The 24,073-nt window shown below is 42.3% G+C and overlaps 1 protein-coding gene and 12 non-coding genes across 13 annotated transcripts; 1 reads left to right on the forward strand and 12 right to left on the reverse strand.

Annotated features, from left to right (window-relative positions):
* Window positions 1–470: 470 nt before the first annotated feature.
* Window positions 471–8,328, reverse strand: LOC130097690 (uncharacterized). The gene is made up of 8 exons (XM_056264630.1): window positions 7,491–8,328; window positions 7,150–7,371; window positions 5,428–7,020; window positions 5,090–5,293; window positions 4,523–4,966; window positions 4,334–4,398; window positions 3,959–4,212; window positions 471–1,182 (listed from the first exon to the last, which is right to left on the reverse strand). The coding sequence occupies exons 1-8, from the start codon at window positions 8,326–8,328 to the stop codon at window positions 510–512; spliced, it is 4,293 nt and encodes a 1,430-aa protein (XP_056120605.1). The 3' UTR covers window positions 471–509.
* Window positions 8,329–10,496: 2,168 nt separating this feature from the next.
* trnae-uuc (transfer RNA glutamic acid (anticodon UUC)) lies at window positions 10,497–10,568 on the reverse strand. Its single transcript has one exon. It is a non-coding gene; the product is annotated as a tRNA-Glu (tRNA).
* A 1,154-nt stretch (window positions 10,569–11,722) lies between these two features.
* On the reverse strand, window positions 11,723–11,795 carry trnar-acg (transfer RNA arginine (anticodon ACG)). Its single transcript has one exon. It is a non-coding gene; the product is annotated as a tRNA-Arg (tRNA).
* An 805-nt stretch (window positions 11,796–12,600) lies between these two features.
* trnay-gua (transfer RNA tyrosine (anticodon GUA)) lies at window positions 12,601–12,687 on the reverse strand. Its single transcript is given in 2 exon segments — window positions 12,601–12,636; window positions 12,651–12,687. It is a non-coding gene; the product is annotated as a tRNA-Tyr (tRNA).
* Window positions 12,688–12,812: 125 nt separating this feature from the next.
* On the reverse strand, window positions 12,813–12,884 carry trnae-uuc (transfer RNA glutamic acid (anticodon UUC)). The gene has a single exon. It is a non-coding gene; the product is annotated as a tRNA-Glu (tRNA).
* Window positions 12,885–14,035: 1,151 nt separating this feature from the next.
* On the reverse strand, window positions 14,036–14,108 carry trnar-acg (transfer RNA arginine (anticodon ACG)). The gene has a single exon. It is a non-coding gene; the product is annotated as a tRNA-Arg (tRNA).
* A 621-nt stretch (window positions 14,109–14,729) lies between these two features.
* On the forward strand, window positions 14,730–14,801 carry trnae-cuc (transfer RNA glutamic acid (anticodon CUC)). Its single transcript has one exon. It is a non-coding gene; the product is annotated as a tRNA-Glu (tRNA).
* A 115-nt stretch (window positions 14,802–14,916) lies between these two features.
* On the reverse strand, window positions 14,917–15,003 carry trnay-gua (transfer RNA tyrosine (anticodon GUA)). The gene is given in 2 exon segments: window positions 14,917–14,952; window positions 14,967–15,003. It is a non-coding gene; the product is annotated as a tRNA-Tyr (tRNA).
* Window positions 15,004–15,128: 125 nt separating this feature from the next.
* Window positions 15,129–15,200, reverse strand: trnae-uuc (transfer RNA glutamic acid (anticodon UUC)). Its single transcript has one exon. It is a non-coding gene; the product is annotated as a tRNA-Glu (tRNA).
* A 1,287-nt stretch (window positions 15,201–16,487) lies between these two features.
* On the reverse strand, window positions 16,488–16,574 carry trnay-gua (transfer RNA tyrosine (anticodon GUA)). Its single transcript is given in 2 exon segments — window positions 16,488–16,523; window positions 16,538–16,574. It is a non-coding gene; the product is annotated as a tRNA-Tyr (tRNA).
* Window positions 16,575–16,699: 125 nt separating this feature from the next.
* On the reverse strand, window positions 16,700–16,771 carry trnae-uuc (transfer RNA glutamic acid (anticodon UUC)). The gene has a single exon. It is a non-coding gene; the product is annotated as a tRNA-Glu (tRNA).
* A 409-nt stretch (window positions 16,772–17,180) lies between these two features.
* Window positions 17,181–17,253, reverse strand: trnar-acg (transfer RNA arginine (anticodon ACG)). Its single transcript has one exon. It is a non-coding gene; the product is annotated as a tRNA-Arg (tRNA).
* A 296-nt stretch (window positions 17,254–17,549) lies between these two features.
* Window positions 17,550–17,622, reverse strand: trnar-acg (transfer RNA arginine (anticodon ACG)). The gene has a single exon. It is a non-coding gene; the product is annotated as a tRNA-Arg (tRNA).
* Between the last annotated feature and the right edge of the window lie 6,451 nt (window positions 17,623–24,073).

Below are 24,073 nucleotides of genomic sequence, written 5' to 3' on the forward strand. Positions count from 1 at the left end.
TAACTTAAGGCATAAGTTAACGTAACAAAATAACTAAAATAAACTGTTCTCATCCAGGCAACCACCTGTTGCCCTGTGACAGCTACTAACAGGACAATTAAAACAATGGACCACCAATCTCTGGATACTGTAGTTTCTTTCCCTGGGCCAAGTATTTTACTTAACTCCAATAAGAATTAAATTACCTGATACAGTATACCGGTCTTTCACTCCTATTCTAAAAACTGTAAACAAATGTAATCAAATAAAGTGTAAGACAAGTAAAATGAATAAAACACAAATAAAGGTACAAACACAACACCCATTATCCCCATCCTACTCACAGATGCATGCGCGCAACACACACACACACACACACACACACACACACACCAACCATGTTTAAAAATTATTCAAAAGGCATCACACACATAGTTGTTATACATTTTAAAGACAGCTGTCGTTGTTATGTTGTATAATCAAACATTAATCAAATAAATAAATAAAAATAACATGCTGAAAGAGCAATTTTAAGAAGCTGGAGGGTTGTCATTTCCTGGCTTTTTTTTCCTATAACCTCGTTCCATCAGCACAGCTCTCCATTCATCATATGATTTAGTCTCAGACTCTTCGCAGTACCAGTTGCCAAAGTACTGCAGATGTGTTGGTGGCTTTCTCTCCTTATTGCACTTTCTGCAAAGAATGACGTCTGTCTTCCTAACATACTTTCTTGTCACTGTTCCAGCGCTCTCCCTCTTCTGTTTTCTCTTTCTATATTGCTGAGTGGAGTAAGGAACCGGTTGACTGGATGTCTGTGTCTGAGCTGATGGTGGCATAGCTGAAGGTAATGGGAGGTCGAAGAACATCACCTGTGAGGTACCAGGAACTGTAGGAAGCTGCACAGGTGGTAAAATGAAAGGGAGAGAGACAGGTGGTGCTGGTGCAATAGGGACAGGAAGTCCTTGATGTGATGGTGGAGCCTGGAAGATGGCCTGAGGTTGCGACCTCCCTTTGAGTTTAGCCTCCCCAGCAGTATTTGGTGGCAGGATAAAAAGGTGTGGCTCTGACAAATTGCTGGAACAGAGAGTCGGTCCTTTCTGCATAGCAGCAGGAAGGTTCTCAGGTCCTGCCATGGGTGCTTCAGGGGCTTGGATACCCTGTTTCAATATCTCCTGTTCCTGTGACTTACAACGCCTGCTGTACCTGGGAAAACATAAAGCAACCAATTTGAATAAACATTTAAGCAGTAATACAAAAGATGGTGTGTTCAACTACTGTTTGATCATGACTATGATGCAACAGCAAGACACAGCTGAGATCACAGAGCAATTGATCTCACCCTTGTCTCGTGTATCATTGCTTTAGTAAAATGCCGCTGGTACGGTAGTAGCTGTTCGTTTGTATGTGTGTTGGAAAGCTGTTTATGGAGATACGTTGTACTGATTATTGATTCTTGCAGTCTGTTGAAGACCATGTCGTGAGCAATAAATCTTATTTTTCATAATGGAGAAGAAAGCAGAAGTTGGACTCTTGTTGATTTGTTTCTAGCCAACAAGTCAAAGCAGCCATAGCTATATTACAGTTTTTTCAGTCGCTAACAAGTATTTGTCCAAACAGTTGTCACATTTTCAAAACTCTAAACACAATTAGCACAGCATCGATCTTTTGTGGCCATACCATTCACACGTCATGTCGTTTTCACACAATATGCAGTCAGTGAACACATTTCCACAATGCTTACATTCTCTTAACAGACAAGCAATACCTCCCAACAAAATTATGGATTGTTTTTGTAGTATTTACAAATGTTACAGTAACACACACCATCCCACAATAGCAAAAACAATATTCCAAACCTTAGATATATTATAAAAACCTCTGCTTCTGCAATGATATGAGTTCAAAAACAATATATCTCAGCTGATAAAAAAATAAAATAATAATAATTGACCCCATGTAGTGAGAGATGCAGTGAGAGATGCAGTGAGAGATGCAGTGAGTGATGCAGTGAGAGGTGCAGTGAGAGATGCAGTGAGATGCAGTGAGAGATGCAGTGAGAGATGCAGTGAGAGATGCAGTGAGATGCAGTGAGAGATGCAGTGAGTGATGCAGTGAGAGATGCAGTGAGAGATGCAGTGAGAGATGCAGTGAGAGGTGCAGTGAGAGATGCAGTGAGTGATGCAGTGAGAGATGCAGTGAGAGATGCAGTGAGTGATGCAGTGAGAGATGCAGTGAGAGATGCAGTGAGAGATGCAGTGAGAGGTGCAGTGAGTGATGCAGTGAGAGATGCAGTGAGAGGTGCAGTGAGAGATGCAGTGAGAGATGCAGTGAGTGATGCAGTGAGAGATGCAGTGAGTGATGCAGTGAGTGATGCAGTGAGAGATGCAGTGAGTGATGCAGTGAGTGATGCAGTGAGAGATGCAGTGAGAGGTGTAGTGAGAGATGCAGTGAGAGGTGCAGTGAGTGATGCAGTGAGAGGTGCAGTGAGTGATGCAGTGAGAGGTGCAGTGAGTGATGCAGTGAGAGGTGCAGTGAGTGATGCAGTGAGAGGTGCAGTGAGATGTGCAGTGAGAGGTGCAGTGAGAGATGCAGTGAGATGCAGTGAGAGATGCAGTGAGTGATGCAGTGAGAGATGCAGTGAGAGATGCAGTGAGAGGTGCAGTGAGAGATGCAGTGAGAGATGCAGTGAGAGATGCAGTGAGAGATGCAGTGAGAGATGCAGTGAGTGATGCAGTGAGTGATGCAGTGAGATGTGCAGTGAGAGATGCAGTGAGAGATGCAGTGAGTGATGCAGTGAGAGATGCAGTGAGAGATGCAGTGAGAGGTGCAGTGAGAGGTGCAGTGAGAGATGCAGTGAGTGATGCAGTGAGTGATGCAGTGAGAGATGCAGTGAGAGATGCAGTGAGAGATGCAGTGAGTGATGCAGTGAGAGATGCAGTGAGAGGTGAAGGTGCAGAGAGAGGTGAAAAAAACTGATTTGCTTTTTACTGGAATGATTTTGAATGTGAACAGTACGGTAAATGTGGACATAAAAGTCCCAACCAAGAAATTTAGTGTAAAAACGGGGGATTGCATTTTTTGCATGCAAATACCTGTAAAACTGACACATAAAAGTCTATGTAGTTTTTGTAATGTCAACAATAGCCATTATTTTGAAACCTGGTGTACTTTGATTGACTGCATGTACCTTGTGAAGTGAAAACAAGTGTTATTCTTTGACAGAATAATTTCATTTTCAGATTTCCAGTGTTTTGGGAAATTTAGTGTGTAGAGAAAGATGTGTTCTATTTTGAAAGTTAGTATATATTTAACAAAATGTGTTTTTGAGAAGAAAATCATCCATTTGGCCAATTGTGTTTTGTTGGTGTGAGTCTGTGTTAAGAGTTTCGAAAAAGTATCTGAAGTATGGGTAAGCGCTTGTTGGCGATTGAAAAAAAAACTGTAAGACAACCACATAAAAAACTTTAACGCTTTGTGTGGCACTTCAATTTATGCTTAGCTGGAACAATGCTAATTTACTCACCATTGTGTGACTGTAGCAGTGTTAACTTCTGGGAGCTGGATGGTGGTCTCGCTCATCACCTTAGCATTGTTGAGGATGCACTCTCGGATGTGCTTGTAGGCACGCACCACCATTGTGAAGCGGGACACCCTCACTCCATCACACCGCACCACGTTTGGATAGAGGGCACAGAGCCTTGTGAAGATGGCCTCCACCACTCGGTTGCAGCTAGGCCACTGTGCAGGACTATGAGCCCCAACGAAACACCTGAAAATTACAGCAGAATACATATTCATTTCAATGTGTGATCGTTACTCTGTTATTTTTCTTGTTTTTTTCCCCCTTTTCTAATCTGTCTGTTTTGCTTTGTGTTGTCCAGATGTTAATTTTTAATATCTGTGCATAGTTATGTTTTGTGGTTTGTTTTATACAAAATTTAAGACAATCGAGAACCTGTGTTTGCTAAATTTAACATACCTTTTGGTGCTCTCCACACCTGGTGCCACAATCTTCTTAGTGGCTCTGAATCGTCCCTGTTTTAGGGAGGTTTGGTGACGTCGTGGGTAAATGGTTTTCCTCTTGTCATACTCCCCCAATGCCTGCCATAGGGTGATGATCTTGACGCACTCTTCTCCAGTCAAGGCCAGACGGTGGTCTCTGAGGCTAACCAAGAACTCTGCCAAGTCCTGCACGGCTCCATACCCCCCAATATTATCAGGTCCAACAGAATCCTAAAATAAAAGATAATTTAGGAACTTTTGATAGCAGCAATGAATACAAATATTTACATGAAAGCACAGCAAACATAACTAAGATTTTGTTTACAGACGTAAATGTACACTGGGCCCTTACATCATGTGAAGTGTTCTCTTCAGATGTCAGAAGACCAGTTTCAGCTGATAATTGGTCCACTGGAACTACATGAAAAAGGCTAACATTCAGTTTAAATTTGTATTTTTGCCTTTCAATAAGACATATATACATAGAGGTGGTGATAATTGTTGTCACAATAACTCTATATAGATACTTTGGTAAACTCACAGCTATGTGCTCCAGGAAAGAGTCCTGGCTTTGAATGACTGTGCAGTGGGCTGGTGACAGGAGACGGAGGGACCACAGACGATGATGAAATGGAGCAGGTGACAGATGTCACTGGTGATGGAGGAACCACAGACAATGATGAAATGGAGCTGGTGACAGGAGATGTCACTGGTGATGGAGGAACCACAGACAATGATGAAATGGAGCTGGTGACAGGAGGGGTTGGAGATGATGCTGCAGACACTGATGCTTGTGAAGAGGCAACAGGTGTCCGTTCTGTGTCAAAGGTGGGGACAGTGATGTCCTGAAACTCCTCAAGTTCAGCATAACCTTCATCCACTTCTATACCAACCTCAGTGGTCTCGGACTCTTCAATGGCCAACTTGTAGTCCTGCAGAACTTTACCAGTTTGCTGGTAAAGGTATTCCACTCCAATAAGCTCACCTTTAAAATATTAAAACATTGAAAATTAGATAATATACCAGGATATTATATTATAATACAGAGGTTAAATGGTATGTGTACACTTAAAAAAAAATGTGACAAAAATAACAAATAGTTATCTACCAGTGTACTTTCTTGGCCCAACATAAGGGATGATTTTCTTGCCCATAACCTCCTCTGCAAGAGTATTGACAGCATGACGCAGAAGATGATTGTAGGAATGGGGCTGCTGCTCATCAGTTGTTGCTGCCACAGCCCGGTCCTCATTCCACCTTGCAAGTCCATCCAACAGATACGCCTGGAAGAAGGTGTCACTCGCCAGCGTACCTGTAAATTCAAAAAAGAAAAATAAGACCACACAAAAATGTCATATGGATACACAAATAGCTGTTCCCATAGTTATTTTAATATATAATTAAATCAAATCTTATTTTAATAATTCAGTTAAGTCACTTATTTACCTGGGATGAATCTGTTAAGGTGCAGGTGAAATGACTCAAGCGAAGTGGAACCTCTGGCACAGCGGTAGGTTGGCAGACGGTGCCCTCCCTTCACTACAGTGCCCGTCTGCATGTAGAGCTGCACACCTACAGGATCCTGGATGCAGGCCACATGCTTCCGCTGGGACTTCAATATCTCTCTCATCCGGGCTGAGTTTATTAGTGGGACTCCCATAGTGTCACGACCAGCATCTCCATCAAAGGCCTGAATATGGCTCTCAATCAGCGCCAGGGTGTCCTTGGTCCCGCGAGTGGTTCTCCTGCAATGTAGGGCTAGCTCGTTACGGCTGATACTGCGCAGCACATCAGCCTCGGATGTAGGTTTCCAGTTAGCTTCTAGCTCTGCATGCTTTGCCTTCTTCAGGGCCGTCAGGTCAACCTGGTCCCACATGAAAATACAGTGGCTGAGGCGACTCATAAATGTGGCATACAACTGATGAGAGTCAGTGGTGCAACCCACAGCAAACCCCCGCATGAAGTGCCATACATCCAAACGGATGATCATTTGCTCCCACTCTTCAAACATTCTTCTCAGAAGAGTGTTGCCACAGCAGTCTCGGTCAACATACAGTATCTCGGGAGGAGCCACCCCAGCCACTCTGTATCTTTTAATGAGGCCTTCAATCATTGGCCCGAGACCAAAACCTTCACTGGCTGTGAGCACGGACATGATCACCTGTCCGTGCTCATTACCAACATTGGTTGCCCAGGTAGCAGTGCCATAGCTGCGTCCAGCTAGTTTTCTGGCCACTTTTTTTGTTGAATCCATTTTTAAGATCCGACCATATTGCGATGTGATAGTGGCCTTGATCTCATCCAGCCTTTGCAGGACATCCTGGGCGTACACCTGCATCAGCCACCGATGCTTAGGGACAGAAGGCATTGAAGGAGCAGATTCAAATGTCACAGGCAGGATCAGGCTCGAAGTGACAGCACTGGCAATCCCCTTGCAATCTGTCAGATACTGGACTGTCTTTTGCAACCACACCTCAGTATGACGTTCCTGCAGCTTGCGCTGGATCTGGCTGCTGCTGTTTCCCAGCCCTCGCTGACGCATCAAACATACTACCTCGACGTCACATGCAAGTTTTGATGTAAGAATGCAAGGGAACTGCACCCTGTGGCCAATGTCGAGCTGGGAGACGATATCATGGCTCCAGCTGATGACTTTCCTCTTACATCTTCGGCAGGCCAGGTACTCAGATGCCACAAAGTATATCTTACCCAAGGCAAACACCTGCCTGATCTTTTGATGCAAGCCAGCTGAGGTCAGAAGGTCTTTCTGACAGTCTGGATGTGGACAGGTCAGCTTCACTTGCCACAGTTTTCGTGGCATCCAGAGCAGCAGGGGATGGCCAAAGTAGTTCTCTAAGGGAGGGCAATTACTGGTCTTCAGTGGAACCTGTGGAGGATACCACCAAAGTTTGTCCACCCTGCTAAAGATCAGCTCAGGATGGCCCTGTGCTGTCCACCTGAACAGGGCCTTGGAAATCCACCTCTGATCCACTTCAGGCAGAGTGTGTATCCATCCAGATGGAAGACAGACTCGTTGTGCTGGGGAAAAAAAACAAAAAAATTAATAAATACAACAAATGCAAATTCACAATAACTTCCCTTAACTTTTTTATCCCTGGAATGGAACTTGAATATTTTGTTGCATATTTTAAATAAGTATAAACGTACATGCCAGATGTGCCATCTCAAACTTAGTTGCCTCTGCCAGCAGTGTGCTGTCATCTATCTCAATGGACACAGTCGGGCGAGTGAGGATAGCTGAGGTCCCTGTGGCTGCCTCAATGGACACAGTCGGGTTATTGAGGATTGCTGAGGTCCCTGTGCCTGCCTCAATGGACACAGTCGGGCGAGTGAGGGTGGCTGAGGGCCGCGTACGTGCCTGGGCCAAAGCTACAAAACAAAACACAGAACAGATAAACATGACTACAGAACAATAAATCCTAAAATCCTACAAAGCAATAAATACTAAACACACCAAAAAAGTGTTATACAAATAAATGTTTGCTTACAAGGTGTGGATTTGACGGGGGAAACCAGCCTTTCAATGGTCTTGGTCAGGCTTTTCTGGTTAGGCAACTTCCTAAACAAGAGGGAGCGGAGAGAGGCGGTGGAAGTATGGGTGGAGGCAGCGTGCTGGGTGGTGGTTGTAGCGTGCTGGGTGGAGGCAGCGTGCTGGGTGGTGGTAGCGTGCTGGGAGGTGATGGTAGCGTGCTGGGTGGTGATGGTAGCATGCTGGGTGGAGGCAGCGTGTTGGGTGGTGGTAGCGTGCTGGGTGGTGGCAGCGTGCTGGGTGGTGGTAGCGTGCTGGGTGGTGGTAGCGTGCTGGGTGGAGGTAGCGTGCTGGGTGGTGGTAGCGTGCTGGGTGGTGGTAGCGTGCTGGGTGGAGGTAGCGTGCTGGGTGGTGGCAGCGTGCTGGAGAGCTTTCCCAGCATATTGCTCTTCCTTCATGGCAATGGCAATTCTGCCAGAAGGAAAGAGCTCAAAATACTCCCTGAAACTCTCTTTGTTGTGGGCATGTTCTTGGGAGTCTTTGCTGCCTCCTGTGGGGTCCCTCTTCATAGCTGCCACCAAGTAAGCTGCATACCCCAGGGCATTTTCAGCCACCCACTTGAATGTTTGCCCTCGAAATACACCAAACTGGATTTCAAAGAAACCCAGCAGGTGCTTTCTGTTAGCTAGATCTCCGTGGTGCTGATTTAAGCTTTTCTTGGCCTTGTCCAGCACTATGTCAGGGGACAGGGGTCTTGTGTACGGCTTTCCTTTGTTGGCCTCCTTCACCTTTGCCGCTTCCATTGTATCAGTCAGATTCAGGCTGCCATCAGCTCGTCTCCTGAAGCGAGGTTCCATCTAATGAATAAAAATGTTTGAAGATATAAAGACTTTAGAGAAAGAAACAGACAAACACATTTGGTAACACATTAGTTAATACAGCCGTGCATATTACATTACTATATTTACTCATGATCACCTTGTAATGTTGATTATATATTATGCTTTGTGTGTCTATTTTTCTACCTTGTAATGTTGATTATATATTATGCTTTGTGTGTCTATATTTTTCTACCTTGTAATGTTGATTATATATTATGCTTTGTGTGTCTATATTTTTCTACCTTGTAATGTTGATTATATATTATGCTTTGTGTGTCTATATTTTTCTACCTTGTAATGTTGATTATATATTATGCTTTGTGTGTCTATATTTTTCTACCTTGTAATGTTGATTATATATTATGCTTTGTGTGTCTATATTTTTCTACCTTGTAATGTTGATTATATATTATGCTTTGTGTGTCTATATTTTTCTACCTTGTAATGTTGATTATATATTATGCTTTGTGTGTCTATATTTTTCTAACAGGCTTAAAATGTTGATTTACATATCAGAATCTCAGAATGATCCCAGAGTAAGATGTCATTTTTTCAATAATTATTATACCATTATTATACCATTGTTATACCACTACTTTCCCCTCTTTTAAATTTCCTTTGCTCTATTACAAGTAACAGTTAAATGTAATGCATTCAAAATGTTAGCCTACTTAACGTTAGCTAAAAAAAAGTTAGTTTAGCATAAAAATATAGTAAAAGTACTAAAAGTAGAAGCATAATGTACACTATATTACAGTAATTGAATTATAATTAGTGATGCCTTAGTGTGTAACAATCATTTTAATGTTGCAACTGGTAAAGCTGTAGTAAACTGTAATGTTATGCTTTGTTCTGCTTGGTCGCTTTATCTATAAACACATTTTTTAATTATATTTTGTATTAATTACTTGAATTATTAGCTAGTCTGAGACACATGTTATTCATATAAAACAACTATATATTTGGCACTTCACTTTTATTGACAAAAGACTGACTTACTTTGCGAATTTTGATCCGAAGTTAATCAATGAATGTTATCCTCTTCTCCGGTCCCAATTCGCAAGTCTCTGGGGGGGAGGTGACTCTTGACGTTTATTGGTCAATTCTTGGTTAGTTACTAGGCTGAATCATGGTAGCGATGAGAGCCGCGGTTGGCCATAAGCGTACGAATCTTGGTTGCAGCAGGGAACGTGATTGGCTGTCATAACCAAGAATAGTACGAATCTTGGTTGCAGCAGGGAACGTGATTGGCTGTCATAACCAAGAATAACCACGATTTACAGGCGGCATGAAGCGCCACTGGCCCACCAGTCAGGCAGCCTTGAGTGCATTTTTCTCGCCCAGGGGGTTCAGTTTCCTCCCATTCCTGTGCTGGCATAATAGACACTATAAACTTGTCTTAAAGCAAGGTCCTTGTGACAGTACCCATGCAATGCATCTGAAAAGACGCATGGTATTGTATGGTAACCGTTATCCCACTGACAAAGCAGCCTATTGTTGGACTGTCAATTTAAAATATTATTCAACTAATCCAATAATAATAATAACAAAAACTATGCACGCGACTTGTTGGTGTCCGGCTGGGCAGAGGCCTGTCATGACATCTACTTTTTCTCATGCCAATAACAGGCCTGGAGCCAACGTCAGGAAGGGGTCTGATGAGGAGCCTGCTATAAAAAGCTTCAAGTTGGAGGTGTCACATGTTGGTGATCTCGGTTGTTTTGTTGTCATGGCAAGTTGTGGTGTTGTTAGGATACAGTCCAACAGCAGCAGCCAGATCCACTGACAGTTTCTCAGTGGAATAACTGTGATCCAGGGTCAGAGACGTCTCCTCTCCTGGAGGAAAATTCAAGCCTTAGTGGTCTTGCTTGAGCAGTTGCTGCAAAATCTGGTAGAGGCACACAGGCCGGCTTGACGGGAAAGAGTCAGCAGACCTTCGAGCCAGAGTCGAACCAGCGACCTAAGGATTGCCAATTTGCCACCTACAGTCCTCCGCTCTACCAGCTGAGCTATCGAAGGCACATCGTTTGGGGACAGAACCTAAACCTATCAGGTTTCGTAAGCTCCGCCTGCCGGCTAAAAGTGCTAGTGGCACAGAGAGACGTCCTGGCTGTTTCCATAAGTGAAGCAAAGACAACACGAACTTTCCATACCGGGAGTCGAACCCGGGCCGCCTGGGTGAAAACCAGGAATCCTGACCGCTAGACCATATGGGAACTTCCTCAAGCCTCAAGTAGGCCCTTGGCTTTTAGTGTGTGACCGCCCCCCTTTAAGAATATGGGAATGATCCGAAGGGATAGTTTACTGAATTCAATTTCATCTGGCTCATCGGAGGGAGCTCTCATTTGCCATGCCCAGGGGGTTTAGTTTCCTCCCATTCCTGTGCTGGCATAATAGACACTATAAACTGGTCGCAAAGCAAGGTCCTTGTGACAGTACCCATGCAATGCATCTGAAAAGATGCATGGTATTGTATGGTAACCGTTATCCCACTGACAAAGCAGCCTATTGTTGGACTGTCAATTTAAAATATTATTCAACTAATCCAATAATAATAATAACAAAAACTATGGGCTAATAATAATAAAATGGCTATGGGCTGACAGCGAAGCAAAAGAGGCAGAGCGAGCCAAACCTGGAATCTTCTGATTCGTAGTCAGACGCATTATCCATTGCGCCACTGGCCCACCAGTCAGGCACCCTTGAGTGCATTTGCCTCGCCCAGGGGGTTCAGTTTCCTCCCATTCCTGTGCTGGCATAATAGACACTATAAACTGGTCGCAAAGCAAGGTCCTTGTGACAGTACCCATGCAATGCATCTGAAAAGATGCATGGTATTGTATGGTAACCGTTATCCCACTGACAAAGCAGCCTATTGTTGGACTGTCAATTTAAAATATTATTCAACTAATCCAATAATAATAATAACAAAAACTATGGGCTAATAATAATAAAATGGCTATGGGCTGACAGCGAAGCAAAAGAGGCAGAGCGAGCCAGCCAGGAGTCGAACCTGGAATCTTCTGATTCGTAGTCAGACGCGTTATCCATTGCGGCACTGGCCCACCAGTCAGGCACCCTTGAGTGCATTTGGCTCGCCCAGGGGGTTCAGTTTCCTCCCATTCCTGTGCTGGCATAATAGACACTATAAACTTGTCGCAAAGCAAGGTCCTTGTGACAGTACCCATGCAATGCATCTGAAAAGACGCATGGTATTGTATGGTAACCGTTATCCCACTGACAAAGCAGCCTATTGTTGGACTGTCAATTTAAAACATTATTCAACTAATCCAATAATAATAATAACAAAAACTATGGGCTAATAATAATAAAATGGCTATGGGCTGACAGCGAAGCAAAAGAGGAAGAGCGAGCCAGCCAGGAGTCGAACCTGGAATCTTCTGATTCGTAGTCAGACGCGTTATCCATTGCGCCACTGGCCCACCAGTCAGGCACCCTTGAGTGCATTTGCCTCGCCCAGGGGGTTCAGTTTCCTCCCATTCCTGTGCTGGCATAATAGACACTATAAACTGGTCGCAAAGCAAGGTCCTTGTGACAGTACCCATGCAATGCATCTGAAAAGACGCATGGTATTGTATGGTAACCGTTATCCCACTGACAAAGCAGCCTATTGTTGGACTGTCAATTTAAAATATTATTCAACTAATCCAATAATAATAATAACAAAAACTATGCACGCGACTTGTTGGTGTCCGGCTGGGCAGAGGCCTGTCATGACATCTACTTTTTCTCATGCCAATAACAGGCCTGGAGCCAACGTCAGGAAGGGGTCTGATGAGGAGCCTGCTATAAAAAGCTTCAAGTTGGAGGCGTCACATGTTGGTGATCTCGGTTGCTTTGTTTTCATGGCAAGTTGTGGTGTTGTTAGGATATTCCTACAGAGCCAGTGACAGTTTCTCAGTGGAATAACTGTGATCCAGGGTCAGAGACGTCTCCTCTCCTGGAGGAAAATTCAAGCCTTAGTGGTCTTGCTTGAGCAGTTGCTGCAAAATCTGGTAGAGGCACACAGCCAGGCTTGACGGGAAAGAGACAGCAGACCCTCCCTGGTGGACTAGTGGTTAGGATTCGGCGCTCTCACCGCCGCGGCCCGGGTTCGATTCCCGGTCAGGGAATGAGCTTTTGCCCTCCAGCGGCGGTCGCGATTGCAAAACGCTGGAATACCAACTCAAGCGCTGACGGCCTCGTCGAGAAGCATGGCCAATGAAATGTTTGCTTGTGAAAAAGACCTCCTTCGAGCCAGAGTCGAACCAGCGACCTAAGGATTGCCAATTTGCCACCTACAGTCCTCCGCTCTACCAGCTGAGCTATCGAAGGCACATCGTTTGGGGACAGAACCTAAACCTATCAGGTTTCGTAAGCTCCGCCTGCCGGCTAAAAGTGCTAGTGGCACAGAGAGACGTCCTGGCTGTTTCCATAAGTGAAGCAAAGACAACACGAACTTCCCATACCGGGAGTCGAACCCGGGCCGCCTGGGTGAAAACCAGGAATCCTGACCGCTAGACCATATGGGAACTTCCTCAAGCCTCAAGTAGGCCCTTGGCTTTTAGTGTGTGACCGCCCCCCTTTAAGAATATGGGAATGATCCGAAGGGATAGTTTACTGAATTCAATTTCATCTGGCTCATCGGAGGGAGCTCTCATTTGCCTCGCCCAGGGGGTTCAGTTTCCTCCCATTCCTGTGCTGGCATAATAGACACTATAAACTGGTCGCAAAGCAAGGTCCTTGTGACAGTACCCATGCAATGCATCTGAAAAGATGCATGGTATTGTATGGTAACCGTTATCCCACTGACAAAGCAGCCTATTGTTGGACTGTCAATTTAAAATATTATTCAACTAATCCAATAATAATAATAACAAAAACTATGGGCTAATAATAATAAAATGGCTATGGGCTGACAGCGAAGCAAAAGAGGCAGAGCGAGCCAGCCAGCCACAAGTCGAACCTGGAATCTTCTGATTCGTAGTCAGACGCATTATCCATTGCGCCACTGGCCCACCAGTCAGGCACCCTTGAGTGCATTTGCCTCGCCCAGGGGGTTCAGTTTCCTCCCATTCCTGTGCTGGCATAATAGACACTATAAACTGGTCGCAAAGCAAGGTCCTTGTGACAGTACCCATGCAATGCATCTGAAAAGATGCATGGTATTGTATGGTAACCGTTATCCCACTGACAAAGCAGCCTATTGTTGGACTGTCAATTTAAAATATTATTCAACTAATCCAATAATAATAATAACAAAAACTATGGGCTAATAATAATAAAATGGCTATGGGCTGACAGCGAAGCAGAGCGAGCCAGTCAGGAGTCGAACCTGGAATCTTCTGATTCGTAGTCAGACGCGTTATCCATTGCGCCACTGGCCCACCACTCAGGCACCCTTGAGTGCATTTGCCTCGCCCAGGGGGTTCAGTTTCCTCCCATTCCTGTGCTGGCATAATAGACACTATAAACTTGTCTTAAAGCAAGGTCCTTGTGACAGTACCCATGCAATGCATCTGAAAAGACGCATGGTATTGTATGGTAACCGTTATCCCACTGACAAAGCAGCCTATTGTTGGACTGTCAATTTAAAACATTATTCAACTAATCCAATAATAATAATAACAAAAACTATGGGCTAATAATAATAAAATGGCTATGGGCTGACAGCGAAGCAGAGCGAGCCAGCCAGGAGTCGAACCTGGAATCTTCTGATTCGTAGTCAGACGCGTTATCCATTGCGCCACTGGCCCACCAGTCAGGCAGCCTTGAGTGCATTTGCCTCGCCCAGGGGGTTCAGTTTCCTCCCATTCCTGTGCTGGCATAATAGACACTATAAACTTGTCTTAAAGCAAGGTCCTTGTGACAGTACCCATGCAATGCATCTGAAAAGACGCATGGTATTGTATGGTAACCGTTATCCCACTGACAAAGCAGCCTATTGTTGGACTGTCATTTTAAAATATTATTCAACTAATCCAATAATAATAATAACAAAAACTATGCACGCGACTTGTTGGTGTCCGGCTGGGCAGAGGCCTGTCATGACATCTACTTTTTCTCATGCCAATAACAGGCCTGGAGCCAACGTCAGGAAGGGGTCTGATGAGGAGCCTGCTATAAAAAGCTTCAAGTTGGAGGCGTCACATGTTGGTGATCTCGGTTGCTTTGTTTTCATGGCAAGTTGTGGTGTTGTTAGGATATTCCTACAGAGCCAGTGACAGTTTCTCAGTGGAATAACTGTGATCCAGGGTCAGAGACGTCTCCCCCTCTCCTGGAGGTAAATTCAAGCCTTAGTGGTCTTGCTTGAGCAGTTGCTGCAAAATCTGGTAGAGGCACACAGCCAGGCTTGACGGGAAAGAGTCAGCAGACCTTCCCTGGTGGTCTAGTGGTTAGGATTCGGCGCTCTCACCGCCGCGGCCCGGGTTCGATTCCCGGTCAGGGAATGAGCTTTTGCCCTCCAGCGGCGGTCGCGATTGCAAAACGCTGGACTACCAACTCAAGCGCTGACGGCCTCGTCGAGAAGCATGGCCAATGAATTGTTTGCTTGTGAAAAAGACCTCCTTCGAGCCAGAGTCGAACCAGCGACCTAAGGATTGCCAATTTGCCACCTACAGTCCTCCGCTCTACCAGCTGAGCTATCGAAGGCACATCGTTTGGAGACAGAACCTAAACCTATCAGGTTTCGTAAGCTCCGCCTGCCGGCTAAAAGTGCTAGTGGCACAGAGAGACGTCCTGGCTGTTTCCATAAGTGAAGCAAAGATAACACGAACTTCCCATACCGGGAGTAGAACCCGGGCCGCCTGGGTGAAAACCAGGAATCCTGACCGCTAGACCATATGGGAACTTCCTCAAGCCTCAAGTAGGCCCTTGGCTTTTAGTGTGTGACCGCCCCCCTTTAAGAATATGGGAATGATCCGAAGGGATAGTTTACTGAATTCAATTTCATCTGGCTCATCGGAGGGAGCTCTCATTTGCCTCGCCCAGGGGGTTCAGTTTCCTCCCATTCCTGTGCTGGCATAATAGACACTATAAACTGGTCGCAAAGCAAGGTCCTTGTGACAGTACCCATGCAATGCATCTGAAAAGATGCATGGTATTGTATGGTAACCGTTATCCCACTGACAAAGCAGCCTATTGTTGGACTGTCAATTTAAAATATTATTCAACTAATCCAATAATAATAATAACAAAAACTATGGGCTAATAATAATAAAATGGCTATGGGCTGACAGCGAAGCAAAAGAGGCAGAGCAAGCCAGCCAGGAGTCGAACCTGGAATCTTCTGATTCGTAGTCAGACGTGTTATCCATTGCGCCACTGGCCCACCAGTCAGGCACCCTTGAGTGCATTTGCCTCGCCCAGGGGGTTCAGTTTCCTCCCATTCCTGTGCTGGCATAATAGACACTATAAACTGGTCGCAAAGCAAGGTCCTTGTGACAGTACCCATGCAATGCATCTGAAAAGACGCATGGTATTGTATGGTAACCGTTATCCCACTGACAAAGCAGCCTATTGTTGGACTGTCAATTTAAAATATTATTCAACTAATCCAATAATAATAATAACAAAAACTATGCACGCGACTTGTTGGTGTCCGGCTGGGCAGAGGCCTGTCATGACATCTACTTTTTCTCATGCCAATAACAGGCCTGGAGCCAACGTCAGGAAGGGGTCTGATGAGGAGCCTGCTATAAAAAGCTTCAAGTTGGAGGCGTCACATGTTGGTGATCTCGGTTGCTTTGTTTTCATGGCAAGTTGTGGTGTTGTTAGGATATTCCTACAGAGCCAGTGACAGTTTCTCAGTGGAATAACTGTGATCCAGGGTCAGTGACGTCTCCTCTCCTGGAGGAAAATTCAAGCCTTAGTGGTCTTGCTTGAGCAGTTGCTGCAAAATCTGGTAGAGGCACACAGCCAGGCTTGATGGGAAAGAGTCAGCAGACCTTCCCTGGTGGTCTAGTGGTTAGGATTCGGCGCTCTCACCGCCGCGGCCCGGGTGCGATTCCTGGTCAGGGAATGAGCTTTTGCCCTCCAGCGGCGGTCGCGATTGCAAAACGCTGGACTACCAACTCAAGCGCTGACGGCCTCGTCGAGAAGCATGGACAATGAAATGTTTGCTTGTGAAAAAGACCTCCTTCGAGCCAGAGTCGAACCAGCGACCTAAGGATTGCCAATTTGCCACCTACAGTCCTCCGCTCTACCAGCTGAGCTATCGAAGGCACATCGTTTGGGGACAGAACCTAAACCTATCAGGCTTCGTAAGCTCCGCCTGCCGGCTAAAAGTGCTAGTGGCACAGAGAGACGTCCTGGCTGTTTCCATAAGTGAAGCAAAGACAACACGAACTTCCCATACCGGGAGTCGAACCCGGGCCACCTGGGTGAAAACCAGGAATCCTGACCGCTAGACCATATGGGAACTTCCTCAAGCCTCAAGTAGGCCCTTGGCTTTTAGTGTGTGACCGCCCCCCTTTAAGAATATGGGAATGATCCGAAGGGATAGTTTACTGAATTCAATTTCATCTGGCTCATCGGAGGGAGCTCTCATTTGCCTCGCCCAGGGGGTTCAGTTTCCTCCCATTCCTGTGCTGGCATAATAGACACTATAAACTGGTCGCAAAGCAAGGTCCTTGTGACAGTACCCATGCAATGCATCTGAAAAGATGCATGGTATTGTATGGTAACCGTTATCCCACTGACAAAGCAGCCTATTGTTGGACTGTCAATTTAAAATATTATTCAACTAATCCAATAATAATAATAACAAAAACTATGGGCTAATAATAATAAAATGGCTATGGGCTGACAGCGAAGCAAAAGAGGCAGAGCGAGCCAGCCAGGAGTTGAACCTGGAATCTTCTGATTCGTAGTCAGACGCGTTATCCATTGCGCCACTGGCCCACCAGTCAGGCACCCTTGAGTGCATTTGCCTCGCCCAGGGGGTTCAGTTTCCTCCCATTCCTGTGCTGGCATAATAGACACTATAAACTGGTCGCAAAGCAAGGTCCTTGTGACAGTACCCATGCAATGCATCTGAAAAGATGCATGGTATTGTATGGTAACCGTTATCCCACTGACAAAGCAGCCTATTGTTGGACTGTCAATTTAAAATATTATTCAACTAATCCAATAATAATAATAACAAAAACTATGGGCTAATAATAATAAAATGGCTATGGGCTGACAGCGAAGCAGAGCGAGCCAGCCAGGAGTCGAACCTGGAATCTTCTGATTCGTAGTCAGACGCGTTATCCATTGCGCCACTGGCCCACCACTCAGGCACCCTTGAGTGCATTTGCCTCGCCCAGGGGGTTCAGTTTCCTCCCATTCCTGTGCTGGCATTATAGACACTATAAACTTGTCTTAAAGCAAGGTCCTTGTGACAGTACCCATGCAATGCATCTGAAAAGACGCATGGTATTGTATGGTAACCGTTATCCCACTGACAAAGCAGCCTATTGTTGGACTGTCAATTTAAAACATTATTCAACAAATCCAATAATAATAATAACAATTAAAGCTGCAAGCAGCCTTACGGGGCCAAGCCTTCAATGGTTCCATGGGTTCAAAAAGTACTTAAAAATACTTTGCTTTCCAAACTTTAAAAGAAACTTTAATAACCAAAGTATTCTTACTTATTAACTTCTTACCTCACAAAAGAAATGAGATCATCCAGCTGCCGAGGTTCAGTAGTAAAAAAGAGAATGGACTCAAAATAAAGACTTTGCATATAAATGAAACACACGTTGTATTTAATAGGAAGAAAGAATAGTACAATGCTTTTCAGTATGATAAAGAAATTGAAATGACACAACTTTATAAAGTTGTAAGACAAAGGACTTGAACCCACAATCTCTGGGTCATATGCCTGTCACTCATTGAGCCCCTGGGAAGTCATGTGTTTCCATAGATGTAGAAGTTCCATAGTTCAAATGAGAAATAACTCAAAATGAAGATTTAGTATTTAAATGGACAGCATGTTACGTTTAATGAGTTTAGTTGATATTATTGTGATTCACTGTTAGGTGGTTGTCCTGCACCTTTAACAAATAAAGTTAGTCCAAGATGCAGTATATAGATCAATAAAATATTATTTTACAACATTAAGATTAACAGGTTCTTGTAAGAATCTTACAATTCTGGACTTTTGGTACTACTTAGGATATTGAACTGCACTAAAGGAGAGAATGTTTTGTTTTTGCATGTGGGTCCTAAAGTCTGGAGCAGGTTTCCTGATAATATTCACTATTCTGTCAAACATTCCTAGTTTAATTGTAGATTAAACACTTCTCTTTAAACAAGAATTCACGCAATGCATTTTATAATCTTGTAATTTTGTTATATTAGATCTAATACATATTTTTATGTTCTATTTTCAGTTTCTAAATTGTCATGGGCATATTAGATATTAGGTCATTAAGTTAATATTCAGAAAAAATACAAGTACTCCACAGCGACTCTAGGGGTCACTGTTTGACAAATGGAAATTTTGCATGGTGTGTCTTTGATGTAATACAACACTATTAACTAAAGCTTAAAACAATTATTGAACCTGGTCTTTAAACTGTAGAAGTTTGTCAGTTTATAAATCCATTAACACCATATACCTAGCCTCCCTTTGTTCTACTAATGGTCACAATTGTGACCTGACGAATAATCAAGTTTTTTGTATGGATTTTGATATATATTTTTGACGTAATTGTTAAAGATTGTTTAATATCCTTATGTATTCATACATGTTATCTCAGGGAAAAGAAATTGGAATTACATGGGTTAACTGCCATATGCAACTGTAACCTATATTTTTGCTACAAGTACATTACTTTGACAGTCATCTTTGATAATGTCTTGTACAATTAAGTTTTTTTTTTTATGCTGCCTAGAAACAATATTGTGAGAGGTGATAAAAATGTGAATTAAAAATAAAGATTATTTTTAGTTTAAATACCATTTAGCACATTGGATAAAGTAAGCAAATTAGAGGGGGCCTTTGAAGTGATTTTAAAGCACCATTGTTGCATATTTAAATCTTTACAGAACAGAATACCAACCGTTTCTTTAGTTATTCACAATGACACTTATGGTTACACTACTTGCTTTTCCCAGTATGGTTTGTGAAACTAAACTTAGTGCCTAGTTAAGAATGGCTAGAAGAATGCACGCAACTTTCCAAATGCAAGATAAGCCCATGCAATAAAGGTCACATATTCCAAGAATTGACACACATTTGTTTTAATAAAAAAAAAAATACATTAAACAACATTTAACAAAGCTTTGCCATAAAAATGAAATAAAAATCAATCAGTAGCATTTCAGAACATAATGGACAAAATTAACCTAATTTCAATAGAAAACATGACTTAAATCAATATTTGCCATTCATTAAAAAAAAAAAAAAAAAAAAAAAAACACCAATACCATCATTTCAATATATATACACACACACACACAACCATCTTAGTTGTGCATTTCAATACAAAGTCATTTTTGTATTATTTTTACAGCACTCTTCTTAGTCAAAGGTTTTTTAGCTGGTGTAATAGGAGGCGTTGTTGGCTCAGATGGTCTTTTAACTGGAGACTTGGGTTCTGGAGTGCTTTGTGTCTCTGTGACACAGAGGACAGGGTTGATTTCATCGATATTCACTTCAAATACATCCTCATCACTGGGATGAGCGGATGAAGCGTTTTCAATATTGGTGACTTCCAAACAGTTATTATATGTTAAAGTCAGTTCATCGGAGGATAGAAAGAGTTCTTCTATATCTTGTGAATCACAAGTTGACAGTTCAAGTTCTGGTGCTATGAATTTTGACAAAGTTGAGTTCGAAACCGTAAGAGAAGTTATTTGACTGTCTTGATTTATCTCAATTATTCCATTGCATTTTGTTATATAGCTTTTTGTGTTCCGTAGAATTTTGCAAGTCGGGCAACGGTGAAATTGCTGTTTGATGTTGAATTGTTCTTGTGATTTGTGGCATTTTGGACATTGTTTTTTAATGTTTATTTGCACCCCTATTGGCTTTTGTTTCACCACTGTATTAGGTAGAGAGGGTTCTTTACTGATTTTAGGGCCTTGACCAGGTGGGAAAACTTGGTCCTGTGCAATAGGTTCCATGGTTGTTTTCAGGGTTGTTGTGAGGCTCTTAAGGCTGTTGTACAGTCTAGTTTTAAGATTGGTAAAGGTGTAGGAGTTACCTAGTTGCAGTTTTGAAACTTGGTTTTCCCAAAGAGTAAGTTGAATTTCTCCAGATGGATCTTGCAAGGAACATTCTTGGATCTCACAGTCTGTACCCCAGGCCTTTACAGTAGTTGCGTTGTTTAGCTTGCATACTGTTGCAGATATTTTAGTGATCTGAAAATTTAAAGAAAATCGTACATGTACAATCAAAAATATACATCAATAAACATGATTACAAGGGAAATGTATACAACTGCTGTTGTGGTCATAAGAAGAGGAAATAGCCAAACTTTTCCACACATTAACCAATTTGAAACGCATTAATCATGTTTGTAAAGCATCTAGCAAAGATAACTGAGAAGCAGAGTAATCTTTGCCTGTGCATCTGAAAAATCTTTCACATTTTAGCATTTTTTTGAACGTCAGGCTACTTTAAAATGTTTTTCTCCCCATAAAAACGATTTTGCACAATCTACAGAGGGCTAATATATGTGATTGTACTACTCTCCAGAGCATTACTACAACAAGTAAACAACCCTGTAGGCTATTTACACAGTGAGAAGGTTGAAAAAAAAACAGCTTACCAATTGTCGTGATCCCAGAGTTTTTGCTTCTTCTACAGTGAGTTTTTCTATCTCTTTTGGTGGTTTGTGGGGAAATGTAGATGTTGCGACTTCCACAGCAGTACTCCGATCACACTGAATGAAATATTCAGAATTATTGAGGCCTAAAGAATGAAAAAAGTGAGAATTGATATGGGCTTGTTTGTACAATGAATTTGAAAGGAATACGATTACTGAAAGTTTATCAGATAGAAAACAGGATTAAATAGCTAGACTACCACTTACTTGGCTTTTTTGTTATGTTTGACAGTTTAACCGCTGTCCGATTTAATGCTAATGTTGTCCAAGTTTGATGTTTTTCGTGCGCAAAGATGACAGCTTGGTGATATTCACTGCGACCTGTTTGCAAAGTTGCATTAAAAAACTTTGAGTTTGTTCTAGACAGTTGCACTCTGGAAACTGCATGAATGTAAACATAAATGCAGTTGTCAGATTCACTGGTCTCTGGTCTATTTAAATATTTGTTCATTTTTGCTGTTGCATGAAAAAAGAGGTTTGCAAGTGGTGTGATTTATAGTAGATTAGGCCTACTAGAACAGAAATTGACAATGCTTGGTATGCAATTAACAAACGATTCAATTAGGGTGATTGCAGGAATTAGTAATACATTCATCAAATTGCTGAGTTAATCATTTTAGAATTGGGAAGCTTGGTTTAGTGGAGGCAAGAAATGGATCTGAAAGTCTGCTGGAAATAATTGAAAGGTAAATTTACTTGTATAATGCCTTTTAGGGATGGAGAAATGAAGCCTCTTGAACTTAATTAAGCTTTACTCTGATTGTTTTGGGAAAATATTCAAAGCATCAGGAGCAGCAATAAACCTGGAGTGCAGCTCTGTGTATAATGATAGTGTATTGTTTGATGTGTAATGATATTTTGTTGCTTATTTGAGAATAAATAATTGTATACATTATGTAAATTCTTTAGGTTAGCTTTTACTAGTCTTTTTGGCAATATACCTCAACTAATTGATGTTGATCCAAATAATGTACTGTTAGAATAGTAACTATTTGTAATTTAACATTCATGTAGTAACTAATTAACTTCTATTTACAATTACAATTTATTTTTTAAAACAATTCTTAATGTTAGATAATACAAAAATGTTCATGTATTTTAATGTGATTTTATGGTTTACTATTATGATAAAATTACTTTTATTTATTGTCCACATGACGAGAAGGAAAAACTGATATTCAAGTCACTAAGTAAGTCTAATGTTTATGGGACTTAAAATAATTAAAAGATATGCATATGTACACATTCAAATGTTTAATGTCAGATCAGTTAATATTGTGGAGTTGGTCAAACCATTTCTTGTATGGAATTGAAAGTATTCTTTACTATATACTTTGCAATAAAATGTTGCCAGTGGTTGATCAATTGAATAGGCATTTGTGTTCTGTTTGAAGCTTTATGTATTTAACTTGAAATGTAAAAAAGGCAGCACAATTTAAAAAAATAGAGGTTTACCTAGACCACCACAAACATCTTATCATACCCTTCTGCTCTCCAGTTCACTACTTTACACACAATGCACAAACACATATATGAAGTTGAGAATTAACACATGGAGGCAAAAAAAAAAAGAGGATACGACTATACATAGGAAGAAAACAACCAATTTATGTAACTGCTTACAATGCAATTAGAATAGTTGAAAGTCAATGACTGCTCATTTGTTCACAAACCTTTCTGGATATTTAAGACTTCAGGTAAGAATCAACATAGAATGAACAAAAACACATTTCTAATCCCAAAAGAAAGATTACAACAATGCTTATCTGGATAATAAAGGAATTGAAATGACAACTTAACACATTTTTTTTTTAAATTAAAGTTGTCCCACATGGGGCTTGAACCCACTATCTCTGGGTCAGATATCTGTCACTCATCTCATTGCACCACTTGGAAGTTGTGTTTTGGCCAAGATGCAGAAGATCCATAGTTCAAGTGAGAAGCAACTCAAAATGAAGAATTTTTAAATAAATTATCTGTGTGTTCTATTCTACTAGCTCCTTCACCTGGAACAGAAGCAACTTGTCCACCACTTAAAGCCTTATGGTTTAGCCTGATAACTGAAGAGCCACATTAGAAAGAATGGCATCTGGCTAGCATGCTAACCAATTAGTATGCTAAGCTAACTAAGATAAGGCAACAAACACAGGCTAGGTCAACTGCAGAGAGGAAGATCTTTGGTATGGGGGCTACTATCAAAAACCTGTTCATCATTTCTGTGCAGCTCGGTCCAAAGATCATCTGATCACACGTTGGACTACTCACTACAAGTGTTTCATAATCAATTAATTTCATAATACACAATTTTAAAGTTGTCCCACACGGGACTCGAACCCACTATCTATGGGTTAGATGCCTGTCACTCATCTCGTTGAGCCACTTGCCAGACATGCATCTACACAGCTGCCGAAATTCAATATTTTCAAGAGAGAATCAAGTCAAAATTAAGAATTTTGAAGTAAATGGAGAACATTTTGTATTTAAAAAGTTTAGATTAAATCATCCAAAATTGGTCAGATTACTACTCATTACCATCACTACAAGTGTGCCAATTTTCTAACTTGTGGTTCATAGGGCTGCCATTGACTACCCTTCTGGAAGAAGAACAACAATGAATTGGACGTAAAAGCACTGCATGTTGTGTGTGGCAGCTTCAGATGAGATCATTCTTATGCACAATGCCTGGAACAGATGCAACTTCTGCATCTTTTCCTGCCACAGTACCTCATGCGGTCTGGGCACATGTCACACTGAGTGGCGAACCCACGACGCTGAACATCGGGATCCGTGGTGTAACACGTTGAGCTAATCACTCATGCACGTTCACCAGCCTGCTGAGTAGAGGTTTCAGTGTGAGAATGAGTTCACAAAAAGTTCCATGACATGTTAACCAGATAAGC

The sequence above is a fragment of the Rhinichthys klamathensis genome, unplaced genomic scaffold, assembly GCF_029890125.1.
Source record: "Rhinichthys klamathensis goyatoka isolate OS25496 unplaced genomic scaffold, OSU_Roscu_1.1 h1tg000223l_1, whole genome shotgun sequence".
Taxonomy (NCBI): Eukaryota; Metazoa; Chordata; class Actinopteri; order Cypriniformes; family Leuciscidae; genus Rhinichthys; species Rhinichthys klamathensis.

Coding starts and splice junctions, on each gene's coding strand:
- LOC130097690 (XM_056264630.1), bottom strand. CDS start 8,328: ATGGAACCTCGCTTCAGGAGACGAGCTGATGGCAGCCTGAATCTGACT. Junction 7,372..7,490: donor CCCCGTCAAATCCACACCTT/GTAAGCAAACAT, acceptor TTTGTTTTGTAG/CTTTGGCCCAGGCACGTACG. Junction 4,967..5,089: donor TGGGCCAAGAAAGTACACTG/GTAGATAACTAT, acceptor AATATTTTAAAG/GTGAGCTTATTGGAGTGGAA.